The sequence below is a fragment of the Octopus bimaculoides genome, chromosome 21, assembly GCF_046866305.1.
Source record: "Octopus bimaculoides isolate indiv1 chromosome 21, ASM4686630v1, whole genome shotgun sequence".
NCBI classification, from domain to species: domain Eukaryota; kingdom Metazoa; phylum Mollusca; class Cephalopoda; order Octopoda; family Octopodidae; genus Octopus; species Octopus bimaculoides.
This window is the reverse complement of record NC_142948.1, coordinates 2,130,467-2,146,750: the sequence shown is the minus strand read 5'-3', so window position 1 is coordinate 2,146,750 and position 16,284 is coordinate 2,130,467. Positions and strand designations below refer to the sequence as shown.

Below are 16,284 nucleotides of genomic sequence, written 5' to 3'. Positions count from 1 at the left end.
TTATATTTCTACAAAATACAAAATATTTTTAACAATTTTTTTTTATATAGAACTAATATTTATTACAGAGATGTACTTGCATAGCAAGTGACCTGATCTGAGATCGTGTGCTGAAACAAAAACAATTGCAGCATGGAAGGTGTTTAAAAGCCATTTAAAAACACAAAAACCGTTAGATTCACTTCAACATTTAAATTTAATTTGTCAAAATATTTTTGTCGCTTTGAAACAGATATGTGCATAAGATGGACTCTCCCATTGAAGTTGCCGTACCAAATGATTTGTTTACGGGGATCAAATGTTCATTGTGCCACACATTAGCTCACTCCTTCCCATCAAATCAACATTGCCTGAACAGGTATGCACAGGTGTACCAGGCATCAGGTGTTGAAGTGATTGCAGAACAACATAAGGTGAAGTGTTTTACTCAAGAACACACTGCCCAGTCTAGGAATTGAAACCACAATCTCACGAGTAACAACCTAATCACTAGGCCATGTGCCCTCTCTCACACACATATATATATAAAATATTTTTATACACAAAGTGGATACCATTGAGAGGACTCCTTACATGCTAAAAAGAGCAGTTAAAACCGAAACCACAAAAAAGAGAATTCATGAGGTACGCCAATTATAATACTAGAACAAACAAAAAATAACTAATTTTTTTGTCCATTCTAGTGTTATAACGGCATGCCTCATGAATTCTCTTTTTCATGGTTTGGGTTTTAACTGGTCTTTTTAGCATGAAAGGAGTCCTGTCAATGGTCTCCTCTTTGCGTATAAAAATATTTTATACACCCTTGTATTTTTAAAAATATGTCTTTAATTTATGCATGCTAACCACTGGTAATAAATTATGTTAATTTATTACCCTCATATTTACGATATATATCATCATCATCATCATCATCGTTTAACGTCCACTTTCCATGCTAGCATGGGTTGGACGATTTGACTGAGGACTGGTGAAACCGGATGGCAACACCAGGCTCCAGTCTGATTTGGCAGAGTTTCTACAGCTGGATGCCCTTCCTAACGCCAACCACTCAGAGAGTGTAGTGGATGCTTTTACGTGTCACCCGCACGAAAACGGCCACGCTCGAAATGGTGTCTTTTATGTGCCACCCGCACAAGCCAGTCCAGGGGCACTGGCAACGATCTCGCTCGAAAATCCTACAGGAGCCAGTCAGGCGGTACTGGCAACGGCCACGCTCAAAATGGTGCATCTCATGTGCCACCCGCACAAGAACCAGTCCAGGGGCACTGGCAACGATCTTACTTGGCTTGCCGGGTCTTCTCACGCACAGCCCATTTCCAAAGGTCTCGGTCCGTAGTCATCGCCTCGGTGAGGCCCAATGTACGAAGGTCTTGCCTCACCACCTCAGCCCAGGTCTTCCTGGGCCTACCTCTTCCACGGGTTCCCTCAACTGTTAGGGTGTGGCACTTTTTCACGCAGCTATCCTCCTCCATTCTCACCACATGTCCATACCAGCGCAATCGTCTCTCTTGCACGCCACAACTGATGCTTCTAATGTTCAGCTTTTCTCTCAAGATACTTACACTCTGACGGGTATTCACATTGACATTACACATCCAACGGAGCATACTGGCTTCATTCCTTGCGAGCTTACGTATGTCCTCAGCAGTTACAGCCCATGTTTCACTGCCATGTAGCATGGTTGTTCGTACGCATGCGTCATACAGTCTGCCTTTTACTCTGAGTGAGAGTCCCTTTGTCGCCAGCAGGGGTAAGAGCTCTCTAAACTTTGCCCAGGCTATTCTTATTCTAGCAGCTACACTTTCAGCGCACCCACCCCCACTACTAACTTGGTCGCCCAGATAGCGGAAGCTATCGACTACCTCTAGTTTTTCACCTATTTATAGGCACAGGAGAGGCTGTGTGGTAAGTAGTTTATTTACCAACAACATGGTTCCGGGTTCAGTCCCACTGCATGGCACCTTGGGCAGGTGTCTTCTGCTATAGCCTTGGGCTGACCAAAGCTTTGTGAGTGGATTTGGTAGATGGAAACTATAGATATATATGTTTGTGTGTCTGTGTTCCCCACCATCACTTGACAACCAGTGTTAGTGTGTTTACAACCTCGTAACTTAGTAGTTCGGCAAAAGAGAGCGATAGAATAAGCACTAGGCTTACAAAGAATAAGTCCTTGGGTTGATTTGTTTGACTGAAGCCAGTGCTCCAGCATGGCCAAAGTCAAATGATTGAAACAAATGAATATATATATATATATATACACACATACAATGGGCTTCTGTCAGTTTCTGTCCACCAAACCCACCCACAAGGCTTTGGTTGGCCTGGGGCTATAGTAGAAGACACTTGCCCAAGGTGCCATGCAGTGTGATTGAACCCAAGACAGCATGATTGGGAAGCAAGCCTTTTAACTATACAGACGCATTTGTGCCTATTTGGATGAAGTTTTTCCACATGCAATCTCAATGTGTTTGAGAAGTATCTATCCTGAATCAGAGAAGTGAGGGTGGTCACTTGAAGCAAGGACAGGGTTACTGTTGTGAAGAAGGTTCATGGCTCCTTCACATTTTATAGAGTTGGGCAGGAGAAAAAGCTGGAGTGGTACAAAAAAAGTGGTAAATAAGGTGGTGATGAGGTGCCGGGGTTTACCATCATAGAAATATGTCCAAGAATGTTTTGTAATTCATTTCACATTTGTAAATTGTTTACAGGTGTGAATCAGTTTTGGAAGAAAAAAAAAAAAGGAAAAGCTCTCCAACAAATATTAATGTTATTTGATTTAAAATTTTATAAATAAAATTTTGATTTCTATATAAAGGCAAATATTTAAGGATTCACAAAATTAAGTGATAAAATTTGACATAAATTTATTCTTTTCCTTGTATTTCTATTTACAGAGAATACTTTCCGCAAATCAGTTCAGTAACATATTCCTCCTGTTAGATTTACATAACAACCTGGCTTTTGAATAGGAATAATGTTCCACAAACTTCTCTAAGGTTTAAATTAAGTCTTGAGATTTTCCAATTATGATTAATGAATGTATGACTAAGAAACTTGAATGACAAACATCAACAAATCTTTATTCATAGATTAATGTAGTTGCTTTAAGACTAGATCTCAGAAAACTATTCCCAAGATATTTTACAATAATAGCTGGTTTTTTCTAGTCTCTTCCTCCCTGCTGTTTGCAACAGATGAAGCCTGACTCCACACTCAATCACTCTTCGCATTTTTCACACTGATACACTTTGTTTTCCTCAACAAGTTTATAATTCTGAAATATTTTTCTAAAAGACTTTCTCTCAAATGAGATCACTCCTACAGACATCATCATTCTAATGACCACTTTTCCATGCTTGCATGGGTCATATGGACGTAATTGAGACTGACTGTCTCTAGCTGGACGCTGTTCCAGTTGCCAACCCTCGCCTGTTTCCAAGTAAGGTAATATCCAGATATGTTTTCACAGAATATTAGAAACGAAACACACCGTTTGCATTCTGGTGACACTCGTTTGTGAGCATCACATGATGCCAGGACAAGGAGACAGGTTACACTCACACACGAGAGGTTTCTTTCAGTTTCTGTTAACCAAACCCACTCACAAGGCCTGCAATTATAGAAGGTGGTACGCGATAGAACCGAGCCCAGAACCATTTGGTTGGGATGCAGACGTCTTACCACACAACTATGACTACTACTAACAAAAGAGATCAACAGTTCAACAAGAACTGTTGCTGGATCTATTATTTGATGTTTCATAAATTAAGAGGATGCTCTCTTGTGTGTAATCATGTGTTTGTTTAAGTGACTTTTATACATAAACGATTTGCCACACGTATCACAATGATAAGGCCTTTCTCCGGTGTGGCTACGAATGTGAACTATAAGATTCGAATTGTCAAAGAATGTTTTTCCACAGATTTCGCAATAAAACGTTTTCTCGTCTCCATCATGCATTCGTTTGTGCCTTGCTAAAACACTGTTTGAGACAAAAGATTTGCCACACATTTCACAGTGGAATGGTTTTTCGCCAGTGTGTAATATTTTATGTCTTTTTAAATTACTATTGGAGAAGAAGGACTTCCCACAGATGTCACAATGGCAGGGTTTTTCTCCCGTGTGCATTCGTTTGTGGCCGGTAAGATGCGAGTTATCAATAAACGATTTACCACAGATTTCACAGTTGAATAATTTTTCTCCCGTGTGTATCCGTCTGTGTCTTGTTAACTTACCGTTACAGACAAACGACTTGCCGCATAGCTCACAACAATGAGGTTTTTCACCCGAGTGGATTCTTTTGTGATTTATTAAAATATTACGAGTTATAAAATATTTTCCACAAATATCACAGTGAAACGATTTGTTTCCGGTATGTATTGCTTTGTGTATTGCAAGACTGTTATCCTGAGAGAATGATTTGCCACAGACTTGGCAATTGTATGGCTTTTCCCCAGTGTGGATTCTTATGTGTTTCGTTAAATTGCTGTTACTCACAAAAGACTTACCACATATCTCACAGTCAATATTTTTCCGTTTAGTAAGCGTTTCATTACAAAAAGGTTTCTCCTCACCGAACCTCTGTCTAATGGAATCTTTCTCGCTAAAAACAGTTGCCTGAGAAATGTCCAAATGATTCACGTTCTCCATATTAAGTCGAGAGGAATTCTTAAAATCTAAGAAATGTTTACCATGATTCAGATTCTTGTCTTGTCAATGCACGTATATTCTCTCCTCATCACTAGAACGTTTGTTGTTGACTACGTCGTATATTGTGGTAGACAATAACATTGCTATCTCTACGTTAATAAATGTGGATCGGGTTAAAGGATGCTGTTTAAGTCTATAAAAGATATACAGAAAGAGATGCCATGGTGAAATCTGTTCTTCTATTACAGGTTGTAACGGTCAAGTTCAGTTAGAATATATATATATATATATTAGTAAGAAAAGATATTAAAGTGTGAGACGATCGATGTCGGAAGAAAGACAACCAGAATCGATCAACGCATCAAGTGTCAGGAATAACTGAAGACTAAAAAAAGAAACATCACAAGAAAAACTCTGCGAGAACCATTTGTGCGAATCACCCGTTCCTGTCATGCGCAGAGAATTCGTACAAGGGAGATAACTCCATACCTAGGAAGAATCCTAAACTGGTTCTCCGTCGACGAGTGTTCCAGTTGAATCGATCAACGGAACAGCCTGCTCGCAAAATTAAACATGCAAGTAGCTGAAAGCTTCACAAACACCCGTAACCCTTAAGGTAGTTCTCTGGGAAATTCAGCGGGACACAGAATATGACAAGATTCGTCCTTTGAATTACAGGTACAACTCATTTTTGCCAGCCGAGTGGACTGGAACAACTCAAGCTAAAGTTCTTGCTCAAGGACATAATGCGCCGCTGGGAATGGAACTTACGACCTGACAATCATGAACCGGACACCACTGAACCACGCATCATCACTACGAAGAACCATAGAGCATGCCAGAATGTCACGTTCACCTTAACAGAAGAGAATTCAATGAAATCAATTATAAATAATCCCAAGTAAGCAGTGTAAATCGTTTAAATTTCACCGGTGACATAAATGAAAAATCCCTTACATAATTTAATACGTTTGGAAGTAACTTTAATTTTATCAATTTCCTCCATTTGCATAGAACCCATGGTAAGTCGATAAAACATCACCCAGATAATTAACCCTCATTTATCAATGAGGATGGTTGATCTACGACAGCTAAGTTTAAGATATTTTGGGGGCATATGGCGTAGTGGTTAAGAGCATGGGCTACTAACCCCAGGATTCCGAGATTGATTCCAAGCAGTGACCTAAATAATAATAATTAATTCGTTTTATTAGCCACAAGGGCTAATATCAATTAAAAACATAAGGACAAAGACAGGACGAAGGTTACAAAAGGTTTTGTCCGAAAAGGGAGGAAAGTTCGTCTAAACAGAGGAAGAAAACGGAGAAAGATATAATGAATAAATAGATAAATAAATAAGTAGAACTCCCAAAGAGGGAGGCGCTTCGAAAAAGGAAAGGTTACATGTGGAAAAACCCATAAAACCACGGGAGCCTGGTCAGAAAAAATAAGAGAAAGGGGTATAGAGCCCTTTCTCCTTTTACATTACCTTTTTTTTTTTTTTTTTTTAACAGGTGTATTCTCAGAATTGGTCCGTTTATACTGGCCATTCTTCCAACAGTCACCCATCTTTCAACGAATTTGCTATGAGACAGCACTTCCCTCTCTACTCTTATCTTCATTATCAAGTGGAACTTGAAAAAGTTGATGAGGCCTTGGCCAAAGAGGAAAGTGTCTGTCTTTAGCCCTTTCAAACGGGTCCACCATATCACCTCTTTCGCTACAGCCACTAGGCATAGGAAAATTGCCTTGTTCTCCTGGTTAAAGGAGGTCGGCGGGTCAGTTCTCACGATGGATTCAGCTGATAGCCGGATCCGTCCTACACGTGACAGTAGCTGTTCGATATAGACCCAGAGGTCAGCAATGCTCGGACACTGGACGAGCGCGTGCAGAACAGTTTCGTCGTCCTGAGCGCACCTCGGGCAGGCCCGGTTGACGGCACTTCCGTGTCGGTAGAGTTTATCTCGAACAGGTAGCGCACCTCGGTAGCACTGCCAGGCGAGGGACCTTTGGAAATTATCCATGGGCCCCGGCCCGAAAGTTCTCCTGAACAGACTGTTTAGCTGATTATCCTCGACGCCTAGAGTTTCCCCGAGAACGTCGTCGCACTTTTCTCCCACTAACCCTCTATAGAACGCTAGAGTGGAGCTACTACCGATCGCACTGCCCGCCTGACTGAGGGCGGTGAGAGCTTGGCGGCACTCGAGGTGCCAAGCGCCCTTTCGCGGTCTACGTTTGATCCAGGATTGCAGCTCTGTTAAAGAAACGAGCTGCGGAAAATCGCGTCGGACGAAAGGCGACCACACCTGTTCACCGTCCAGGAAACGCTTGAGATGTCGTAGCCTGAGCGCACGTTTGCGCATCAGGAGCAACGGCATGCCAAGGCCTCCGTTCAGCGGCTGTTGACAGCAGATGGAGCGCCTGACCAGTGGTACCTGACCCTACCACAAAAAGTTGAAGAGCAAGCGTACTATCTTGGTTAACCAGCGGTCGGGACAAGGGACGACGGTCAAACGGTAATAGATGACGGATGCGATGTATGCATTCGCCACCTCCGCTCGACCTTTCAAGGAGAGCTTCCTCTCAGCCTATTTCTGGGTGTTGGTTGGCCACCCTGTTCGTCACTTCTTCCCAGTTTTTCTCCAACTGGAGGTCCGGACCGAACCAGACCCCGAGCAGTTTAACGGGTCCGTCTGTACAGCACCCTATGACGCTGTTGGACGGCATGGACTTTCCCCTCCAGGTGCCTAGTTGCAAGCCCACTGACTTTTCCGCGTTAATTTTCGCACCTGTCACCGCTTCATACTCGTTCAGTGTGTCGCCAATCAGGTCAATATGCCTGTGGCTCGACACCATCACAGTGACGTCGTCGGCATAGGCAGACACGCTCCTTCCACATCCCAGATCACGCGGGACGCCCCTCAAAGCCTCCAACTTCCGCAGTAATGGCTCGAGAGTCAATACATACAGAAGGGAGGAGAGAGGACACCCTTGGCGAACCGAACGCGGGATGTTGAACGGTTCCGATAGATGGCCGTTCACCCGTATGACCGAGCAGATGCCGCTGTATAAAGCAGCTATCCACCCGCGGAAGACCGGACCGAAGCTAGCTGCCAGGTATCGATGGTCGACTCTATCGAAGGCTTTAGACTGATCTAAATTGATCAAAGCCGCACCCGCGCCAGCTTCGTTACCCACCCTTTCTATGATGTAGCGCATGAGATGGAGGTTGTCGTGGATAGACCTGGTCGGCACGGTGCATGTCTGCGCCTTGCTGATCAGTTTGCCCACGAAAGGTGCCAATCTCCTGGCTAGCACCTTGGCCAAGATTTTCAACTCTGTATTGAGCAGAGTGATGGGCCTAAAGTTCCCTATAATGTCCCCCTTGTTTGGGTCCTTTCTTAGCAAAGCCACCATTCCTCGACAAACAAAAGCAGGAATTCTCCCGTTTTGTTGCCAGTTCCAGTAGACGTTTGCCAAGACGCCCGCAAACAAGTCTGGCATTAACGTATAAAGCTCGTAAGGCAGACCATCCAAACCCGGCGATCTACCTCTCGTGCAGCCTTTCATCGCTTCCTGTACTTCCCAGGCAGATATCGGTCCTTCGCAGCACTCGGCCTCGCTGGTCGAGAGTTGCGGCAGGCCGTCTAGGTACACACCGAAGTCTGTTCCGTCGTCCGTCCTACCGTCGTCCCGAACAATTGAGCAAAGTGCTGCTGAAAGGCTGCACACATCTGCTTCGGTTCCGAAATCTCGCAGTCGTTCTGGTCCACCAAAGACCGAATGGTCGCTCTGTTGCCACGCTTCGCCTCAACCACGCGGGCCCATCGAGCGGCCTTAGTCCCCTCCCCGCTTACCGAAAGTACTTTAGCTCTGACAACGCAGCCTTCATGCTTGACATCAAAGTGTTGGTCGAGGGCCAACTTCGCTGCTAACACGTCGGTTGCGATGCCTGTCCTAAGAGCCTCGTCAAATACTTTAGGAATGAGAACCCAGGTTCGAAATTTCCCCAAGACACCTGATGAAGGCTGGAGGGTATATCAGCTGAAACGTTGTCATAACAACAAACAAGATGAGGACAAATATGCGTCAAATGTAAATAATGTAGATTATTCCTCATCTCTTCAATATAGAACTGAATGAGAACCTAATTATCTCCCCTAGTTGTTATTTATCCTTGACCAGATTACCGGGATCTTTAACTTAAACACCGGACCGGTATGGTTTATACAACGATAATTTTGTCGTTTTACACCGTCTTCTGGGTATGTTTATGATTTGTTGAGTAAATGAAGTTATTTCCTGTTAAGGTAAACGTTAATGTTTATTGCTATTCTAATATAAATTAATCTAATCTAATATAGATGAATATAATCTATAATCTAATCTATTATAGAGCGATCTCAGTGTTTCGGAGTCTTATCGCATTAACTGAATTATTAAAACCTTTCGTTGTTGTCACATATTGACGTTGCATCCTTCCCAGTTTTGCAGAAAAAATAGATTTTAAGTACCAACTCTTCAGTGAATATCTTTATTAACCTTTCTGTTCAGTTGTCCAACTAATTTTAATACCTGTATTGTTTGTATGTTATCACTTTTCTACAGTCCTCGGTGAACACATATATTCGCAACCACACACACATATATTTATCTATCTATCTATCTAATATCGACACGATTTGTCTTTCTCCCGACATCAGCCGTCTTACACTTTAATCTTTTCTTACTTTACATTTATTCTAACTGAACTTTTCTATTACAACTTGCAGTAGAAGAACAAATTTTACCAGGACTTCTGCTGCAAGTCATGTATGAACTTTCTATATATAAAATTACACAGCATCCATTGATCCTACCTAAATATATTAACGTAGAAATAACTATGTTATTGTCAACCACAATATGTGACATAGTCAACATCGAACGTTCTAGTGGTACGTAGAGAAAATATCTACATTGGCTCGTTTTCCCCAATTGTAATTAAGATTCCCAACACGAGAAACTGAACCCACAGTTCAGTACAGTCACGGACAGTAATGATGTTAAATATTCACTAAAATAACAGAACTGGTATTTTCCGCAAGTTCCGTTGCCTCGATAAACTTGACATAGTTTCAAAAATGACATTCCTCAACAAAAGACCGATTGATTGGTTTTTAAAACTGCTTCCAGTAGTTAAGGATAATGAAGGTTCTGATTTGTTCAGTAAAACGGTTAAGAATTCTCTCCCAAGCTATTCTGAAGGATGTGAATCATTTGGACACTTCTTGCACAATTAATTTTAACACGAAAGATTCTGCCTTGCGGAGGCACAGGGGAGAGAAACGCTTCTGTAATGAGACTAAACAAAGACCATTACAGAGAAACTTTGATTGTGAAATGTGTGGAAAATTTTTTAGTAACAGCAGTAATTTAATAAAACATGGAAGAATCCACACTGGAGCAAAACCGTTTCCTTGTGATATCTGTGGGAAATCATTTGTACATGATAGTTATTTAACAGTTCATGAAAGAATCCCCACTGGAGATAAACCTTACCATTGTCATTTCTGTGAGAAATCATTCACTCAGAATTCAGCTCTTGTTAAACATATCCATATTCACACCAGAGAAAAACCGGAAAAAAACCATTTCGCTGTGATGTAGGAAATCATTTATAGCTAATAGTCACCGAAAAGCACACAAAGGAAGCAGGACTTTTATCTGTGAAACCTGAAGAGCTATTCTGTTGGGGATCTAAACCTCCTGTCCACAAATATATGCGTGAACTCTATCGGAAACCATTTCCTTTGGAATTGTCATCACCATTAGCATCAGCATCATCATCATTTTAACTTTCACTTTTCCCTTTCTTGTATGGATCAGATGGAATTCATTGAGGTAGATTTTCTGTGGCTGGATGCTCTTCCTATCACCAACCATTTTACAGAGTGTGTTGGGTGCTTTTATGTGGCACTGCCACGAGTGCTTTACCCCACCACATGGATCAGTCTTAACCCTTCTGCCGTGGGGTATGAGGGTGTCTGGATGACACCCTCCTGTTCATATCTTCCCATGAGGAAACATCAAATTACTGAAGACCTTCAACAACCTAGACTAGCACACACACACAGGGTCCACTATTGAATATCTTGACAGTGGTGGACCCTTGTCCCTATTTGATCTTTGACTAAGCATTATGGATGAGGGAATAATTGACATGTTGTTCTATCAAAAAACAGCTAGCCAGGACCCTTTCATTCATTGCAGGTTGCCCCCACCCTCAGTCACTGAATGAGATCTTGCTGGGTCCACAGCAAATGCACAGGCAGTGCTTGCTGGGTCCCTCGAATCCTCCACATAACTTGGTGACACTTTATCGTAGATGGATGGGATATAAATCCAAATTTTAAATATTTCTCTGAATATTGATGGACTTTTTTTTTTACATGCATTTCTCATTTTATGTATTTTAGAATCGAGATAACTACAGATTCCTGCCCCCACCTCGACTTTGGATGATCATAACTTTCAGAAAAATGGATGTTTTTAATGAAATTGTCTCCGAATATGTGTTATATCATGGAGATTCCAAATACACAGGAAAAGAAAAGAAAGAATTCCAATCACAACCACAATGGGTTACTTTTAGGTCACTTGACCATTTCAGACAATTCCACAAACCTCCTACTACTGCCATAAGACTCCCGCATTTTTAATATTCTTCTTCTTCTTAATAGGTATGTGATCAATTTATTAATGAGTTTTGGTCAACAGCGGCACTTTAAGTTCTTTTTAATTTCCAACTATCTTCATAATGAGAAGAATTATTATTACTACACCATGTCCTACAAACTAACTTTATATGCTGGTCTCCTGCGATTCCATGAAAATCACTCTGTTGCAATTAAATTTCTTTCAGCAACATAAACTTGTTCCCCATGGAAGACTATTTCATTCATTAACCATTTTTTATCAGGCTGTTGGTCACACAGATCAATAATGGACATATCTCTCTCGTGTTACCTTGTCAACTGTGTGCTTGTTCTTGTGTATATTATACCCGAGACGGCTTTTGCAATGTTGATCTTGATTTTCTTCTTGGAAATTTATGCAGTGCTCATGGAAACTAACAAATGTTTTGATTCGTATACTCAATCTGAAATATGGCCCTTTTAGTTATCATATTCGTTTTCCACACATTTTTTTAACACCTATTAGACTTTTTTTTCCATTTTAGTGACCGGGTGCTGCTGAGCGAAAGCGAAATCGTGACGGCACCTGTGCCAGTGGAGCACTAAGAGCATCATCCGAGCGCGATCGTTGCCAGAGCAGCTGTCTGGCTTCCGTGCTGGTGGCACGTACATAGCACCAGCATGATCGATACCAACGTCGCCTTCCTGGCACTTGTGCCAGTGGCACGTGAAAAGACATTTGAGCGAGATCGTTGCCAGTACCGCTGCACTGGCTCCTGACACATAAAATACACCATTTCGAGCGTGGCCATCGCCAGTACCCGCCTGACTGGCCTTCGTGCCGGTGACACGTAAAAGCACTCACTACATTCTCAGAGTGGTTGGCGTTAGGAAGGGCATCCAGCTGTAGAAACTCTGCCAAATCAGATTGGAGCCTGGTGTCGCCTCCTGGTCCACCAGTCCTCAGTCAAATCGTCCAACCCATGCTAGCATGGAAAGCGGACGTTAAACGATGATGATGATGGCAGGCGGGTGTTGGTGATGATTTTGGGTTGGAGTTTTTCATAAAAAATTTGAAATTGTTTATTTTTTCCATATTCTTAATCTCCATATTTCCTCACATAGATGGGTGAAAAACAAAAAAAATCTTTTTTTAAAGTTTGAAAATAAAAAATAAAAAAACACTTTAATTTCACATGAATTACTTTGTTATTATTACTGCTGAAAGAAATCTTTACAGAAAGGTGAGTGGTTATTGCAGTTTTGTGAGATCTGGCTGTCATTTCCAAGCTTTAACTATTACACCGGTTAAATATGTACTAATTTTATCTTCATTATTATTTTAAACTTAAACTTCGTTCAACTTGTATTTAAAACAATGATAATTTAAAACAATGATAATTTAAAACAATGATAATTTATGTAAGATGTTTTTTGTATATAATATACATGTTATTATAATGGATGAAGGGATGATTATTGAATGGTTATTATTTTGATATTATGATATTTTTAAAATAATTTTTCTATCTTTATATAATAAGTATTTCATATTAATTCATTTGGTACTTATTGTTGGTTGAGATATATATCTAATTATTGTTCTACTTACGATCTGACGAGTAGCTATATTTTTGAATAGAACTTATTTTCGATAATTTCAATTGATTTTAATCGATTTAAATTTCTTTTCTATTTGAAAATTGGTTATGAAACACGTGTAATCTTTTTATTATATTTATCTTATGATATTTACTTTACTTTATATTATACTCATTTATTGTGCTTTTAATTATTAATTTTTCTATATGTGATAGTGGATTTTCATCGATGAGTTCTTGAAAATTGGTTATTTTCCCTAAAACTATATATATTTTATATATACTTTATCTATAAGGCTCAATTTAATTTTAATTTTTTATAAATTGATTTTAATTGAGTTTTTTACCTGTAATTTTGGATTTTGTCCCTAATAATATTATATATATATATATATATATATATATATGTTGAAAAACAGAAATAATATTATATATATATATGTTGAAAAACAGAAATTTTACAAACCAATTATCTCCAAAATCATAATCTTCGTATTTCGCAATAAATAAATAAATTCCGGGAGCGGAGAAACAATTAGGGGCTATTTTTGACACTCGCAGGTGTTTCTGAACGAGTCATCCATCCATATTTATCTGATTTTGGCCATTTTGGGCTTCCATAGATGCCTACCCCGCGCGCGCATTTTTTCATTTTCTCCACTTTAGCGACATCAAATCTCAGATCACGACTATGACGACCACTTCGGATTCGATGTCGCTAAAGTGGAGAAGATGAAAAAAATGCGTGCGCGGGGTAGATATCTATGGAAGCCCAAAAGAATTTTTTGTTTGTTTTTTAATAACTCATTTTCGAATTGTTTACATTGAACTGACAATGCCAATCCTATTCCATTGTTCTTAGCTGACTTTATTTGTTGGTCAGCGCACAATGTCATGTTTGTTGCAATGAACACAGCACAGTATGTTTATTATTGGTATTTTCTTTCCCTATCCACCACACATTAACAAACAAAAAAAAAAGAAGGAAGAGAATAATTGAAGAGCAAAATCAGATTTATTTCAATCTCAAGTAATTAAGAATATTTACAAAGAATAACGAGATCAGAACTCAAGATCCTGGGCCCTCAAAACTGAGATGACTGTGAGCTCCATTGCTTCTGTTGGTGTACTGTCGGTTCCACGTGTGCAAAGTATTATTGTGCTTCTGGTATTCTGGAGGAAATTCAGGTAGAACGGTTCCCACTGCCAATGATCTTGTGTTGGTAGCTCTACAGGAGTCCTCTCATGGCTGATAATGCTGTGGAAAGGACTGAAAATACAGGCAGATTAGCAACTGGCAAAGAGTAACTGAACGACAGTAATAATAATAATAATAATAATAGAGGTAAGAGAACTTACAAAGAAAACCTGATCAAGAATAATGCGTGTAACAAAATTCCAACTATTCAAGGACAGAGATGAGAAAACTAAGACCAGGACGAATAATTAAGACCCCTTTTTAATCTAAACCTATAGGTTTCGAATATACCGTGACTAACTTTTCACTCAGCAGAGATAACTGTTATGACTTATAATATCCTGTCATTTATTCCTTTCAACAATAGTAAATAATAGATAAAAATATCGATATCTTCTTTTGTATTGAGTAGGAAAATGCGGCATAGAGTCGAATGATGTTCATAGATGGATGCTGTCTATTTAATCTAAAAGAATGTTTCTTAATTGTTGGACAGCCATAATTAACGGATTAGATGGTGAGCAGAAATAAAGTTTGAATAAAAAGCCTTCTTTGAACTGGTTTATGACCATACTCATAGGTGCGAGTGTGGACAAACACAAATACATACATACTGGCGTCTATATGGGGGTGTCCCAAACAATTTCACATAATCTCATCATTTAATAACATGAACAATATTCGTCCAAATTGTTGCAAATTTTAGCAAGTATCTCTAGAATTCAAGAGACTTTTTAAAAACGATCATTCGTGTGTTTTGCTTTTCAGGATTAGACATGTCGTTTATTGCAACAGAAAAGGGGTTTTATGTATTGAAGTAGGCCCAGTCAAGCATGCAATGGGTATTTGTTAGATTTCATAAATAAGCACCAACAGGGAAGCATATTTGGAGGTGGCATAAGAAGTTTCAAGAGGAAGGCTGTTTGTGTTAGATAAAAATAGATCTGGATGGCCGGCAGTTTCAGAAGAGATGGGGAACCAACTTCGGGAAATGCCTAGTTGGAGTCCAAAGAAATCTGTGCAAAGATCAAGCCTAGAAACCTGTCAACTATTTGGCGTGTCATAAGAAAACGCTTGTGGCTGACCCCTACAAACTTTAGCTTGACAAGCAAAAGTGTAAAACATTCTGTAAAGATATACAAAAGAAATTTTAAGATGATAACTTTGAAAACCATCTTCTTTTCAGTGACAAGGCCACCACATTCCATTTGAATGGCAAACTGAAAAGCAGAATGTTTGCATTTGGGGGTGAAGAAAATTCACACGACACAATTGAACACGGAAAGGATTCACCAAAACTAAATGTGTTCTGCGCCATCTTAAAGAACCGTAATAACTTTGGAACATTATAAAATTATCATCTCACAGAATTTTCTGTTGGAAATCTGTAGAATAAAATTTGTTATGTTCAAAATTAAATCTATTAAGTTTCATTTCTCTTGACTGTGTAATCACTCCAATATGGACATCTCCAATGATGCCAAATTGTTTGGGGACACCCTGTATCTCTAAATATATACAGACATTGCTACATAACACATATGCATGTACAGAAATGCACATACGTACATATATAGACACAATATAATAATTATACATACAAATTGCAATTATAAGACATTAAATGAACGTCTATATACATTCACAAGTGTACATAAATGAATCATAATAAATGCTTGTAGTCATCATCATCATCGTTTAACATCTGCTTTCCATGCTGGCATGGGTTGGACGATTTGACTGAATAATAATAAAGTCCAGATGTGAATCAAAGAAATGGACTTTTAGTGACATCCAACAGCCCATTGCAGCGTAGGAGTCTAGAAGACATTTCACTCCATTTCTAAACTCTAGAGATCTCTTGTTGCCTAGGAAATTTTCATAGAGCCATTTGAAGGATTCCCAGGCTTTAAGCTCAATCTCATCCAGTGCTGTGAGGAAGTGGTTGTCCTTCAAGAGTTCTTTTTATCTGCGGACCTATGAATACACTCTCCTTCAGTTTTGCCTTGGTGATTTTTGGAAATTTGGCCTTCACATATTCAAAACCTTTTGAGCTTTTCCTGGCAAGTATCTTCACAAATTGTTTCATGAGACCAAGCTTTATGTGAAGAGGGGGAAGAACATTTTCTGGGTTTAAAAGTGGCTTGCTCTGGAC

The 16,284-nt window shown here is 39.8% G+C and overlaps 2 protein-coding genes across 8 annotated transcripts in view; one reads left to right on the top strand and one right to left on the bottom strand.

Annotated features, from left to right (window-relative positions):
* Nucleotides 1–5,399: 5,399 nt before the first annotated feature.
* LOC128250486 (uncharacterized) lies at nucleotides 5,400–15,442 on the top strand. Of its 5 annotated transcripts, none has more exons than XM_089339274.1 (3): nucleotides 5,570–5,675; nucleotides 11,112–11,375; nucleotides 15,316–15,442. In XM_089339274.1, exons 1-2 carry the CDS (start codon nucleotides 5,595–5,597, stop codon nucleotides 11,352–11,354), a joined length of 324 nt encoding a protein of 107 aa, XP_089195400.1. In that variant the 5' UTR covers nucleotides 5,570–5,594; the 3' UTR covers nucleotides 11,355–11,375; nucleotides 15,316–15,442. The 5 variants fall into 5 exon arrangements, with proteins under 5 accessions (XP_089195403.1, XP_089195400.1, XP_089195399.1 ...); XM_089339273.1 differs by lacking the exon at nucleotides 15,316–15,442 and adding an exon at nucleotides 11,876–12,011; XM_089339277.1 differs by lacking the exons at nucleotides 5,570–5,675; nucleotides 15,316–15,442 and adding an exon at nucleotides 5,400–5,554 and having other exon boundaries at nucleotides 11,112–12,525.
* The window catches only part of LOC106879706 (uncharacterized), a 34,900-nt gene continuing 32,543 nt past the window's right edge, over nucleotides 13,928–16,284 (bottom strand). For all 3 annotated transcript variants that reach the window (XM_014929391.2, XM_014929381.3, XM_052975617.2), the window contains one exon: nucleotides 13,928–14,201. The gene's annotated coding sequence lies outside the window, so the exon portion shown is untranslated. The remainder of the gene's footprint in view (nucleotides 14,202–16,284) is intronic.

What these genes read in the sequence shown, in the direction of transcription:
- LOC128250486 (XM_089339274.1), top strand. Translation starts at nt 5,595, where the DNA reads ATGAAAAATCCCTTACATAATTTAATACGTTTGGAAGTAACTTTAATT. An exon ending in CCATTTGCATAGAACCCATG is followed by an intron (nt 5,676 to 11,111) that starts GTAAGTCGATAA and finishes TATGTATTTTAG; the next exon opens with AATCGAGATAACTACAGATT.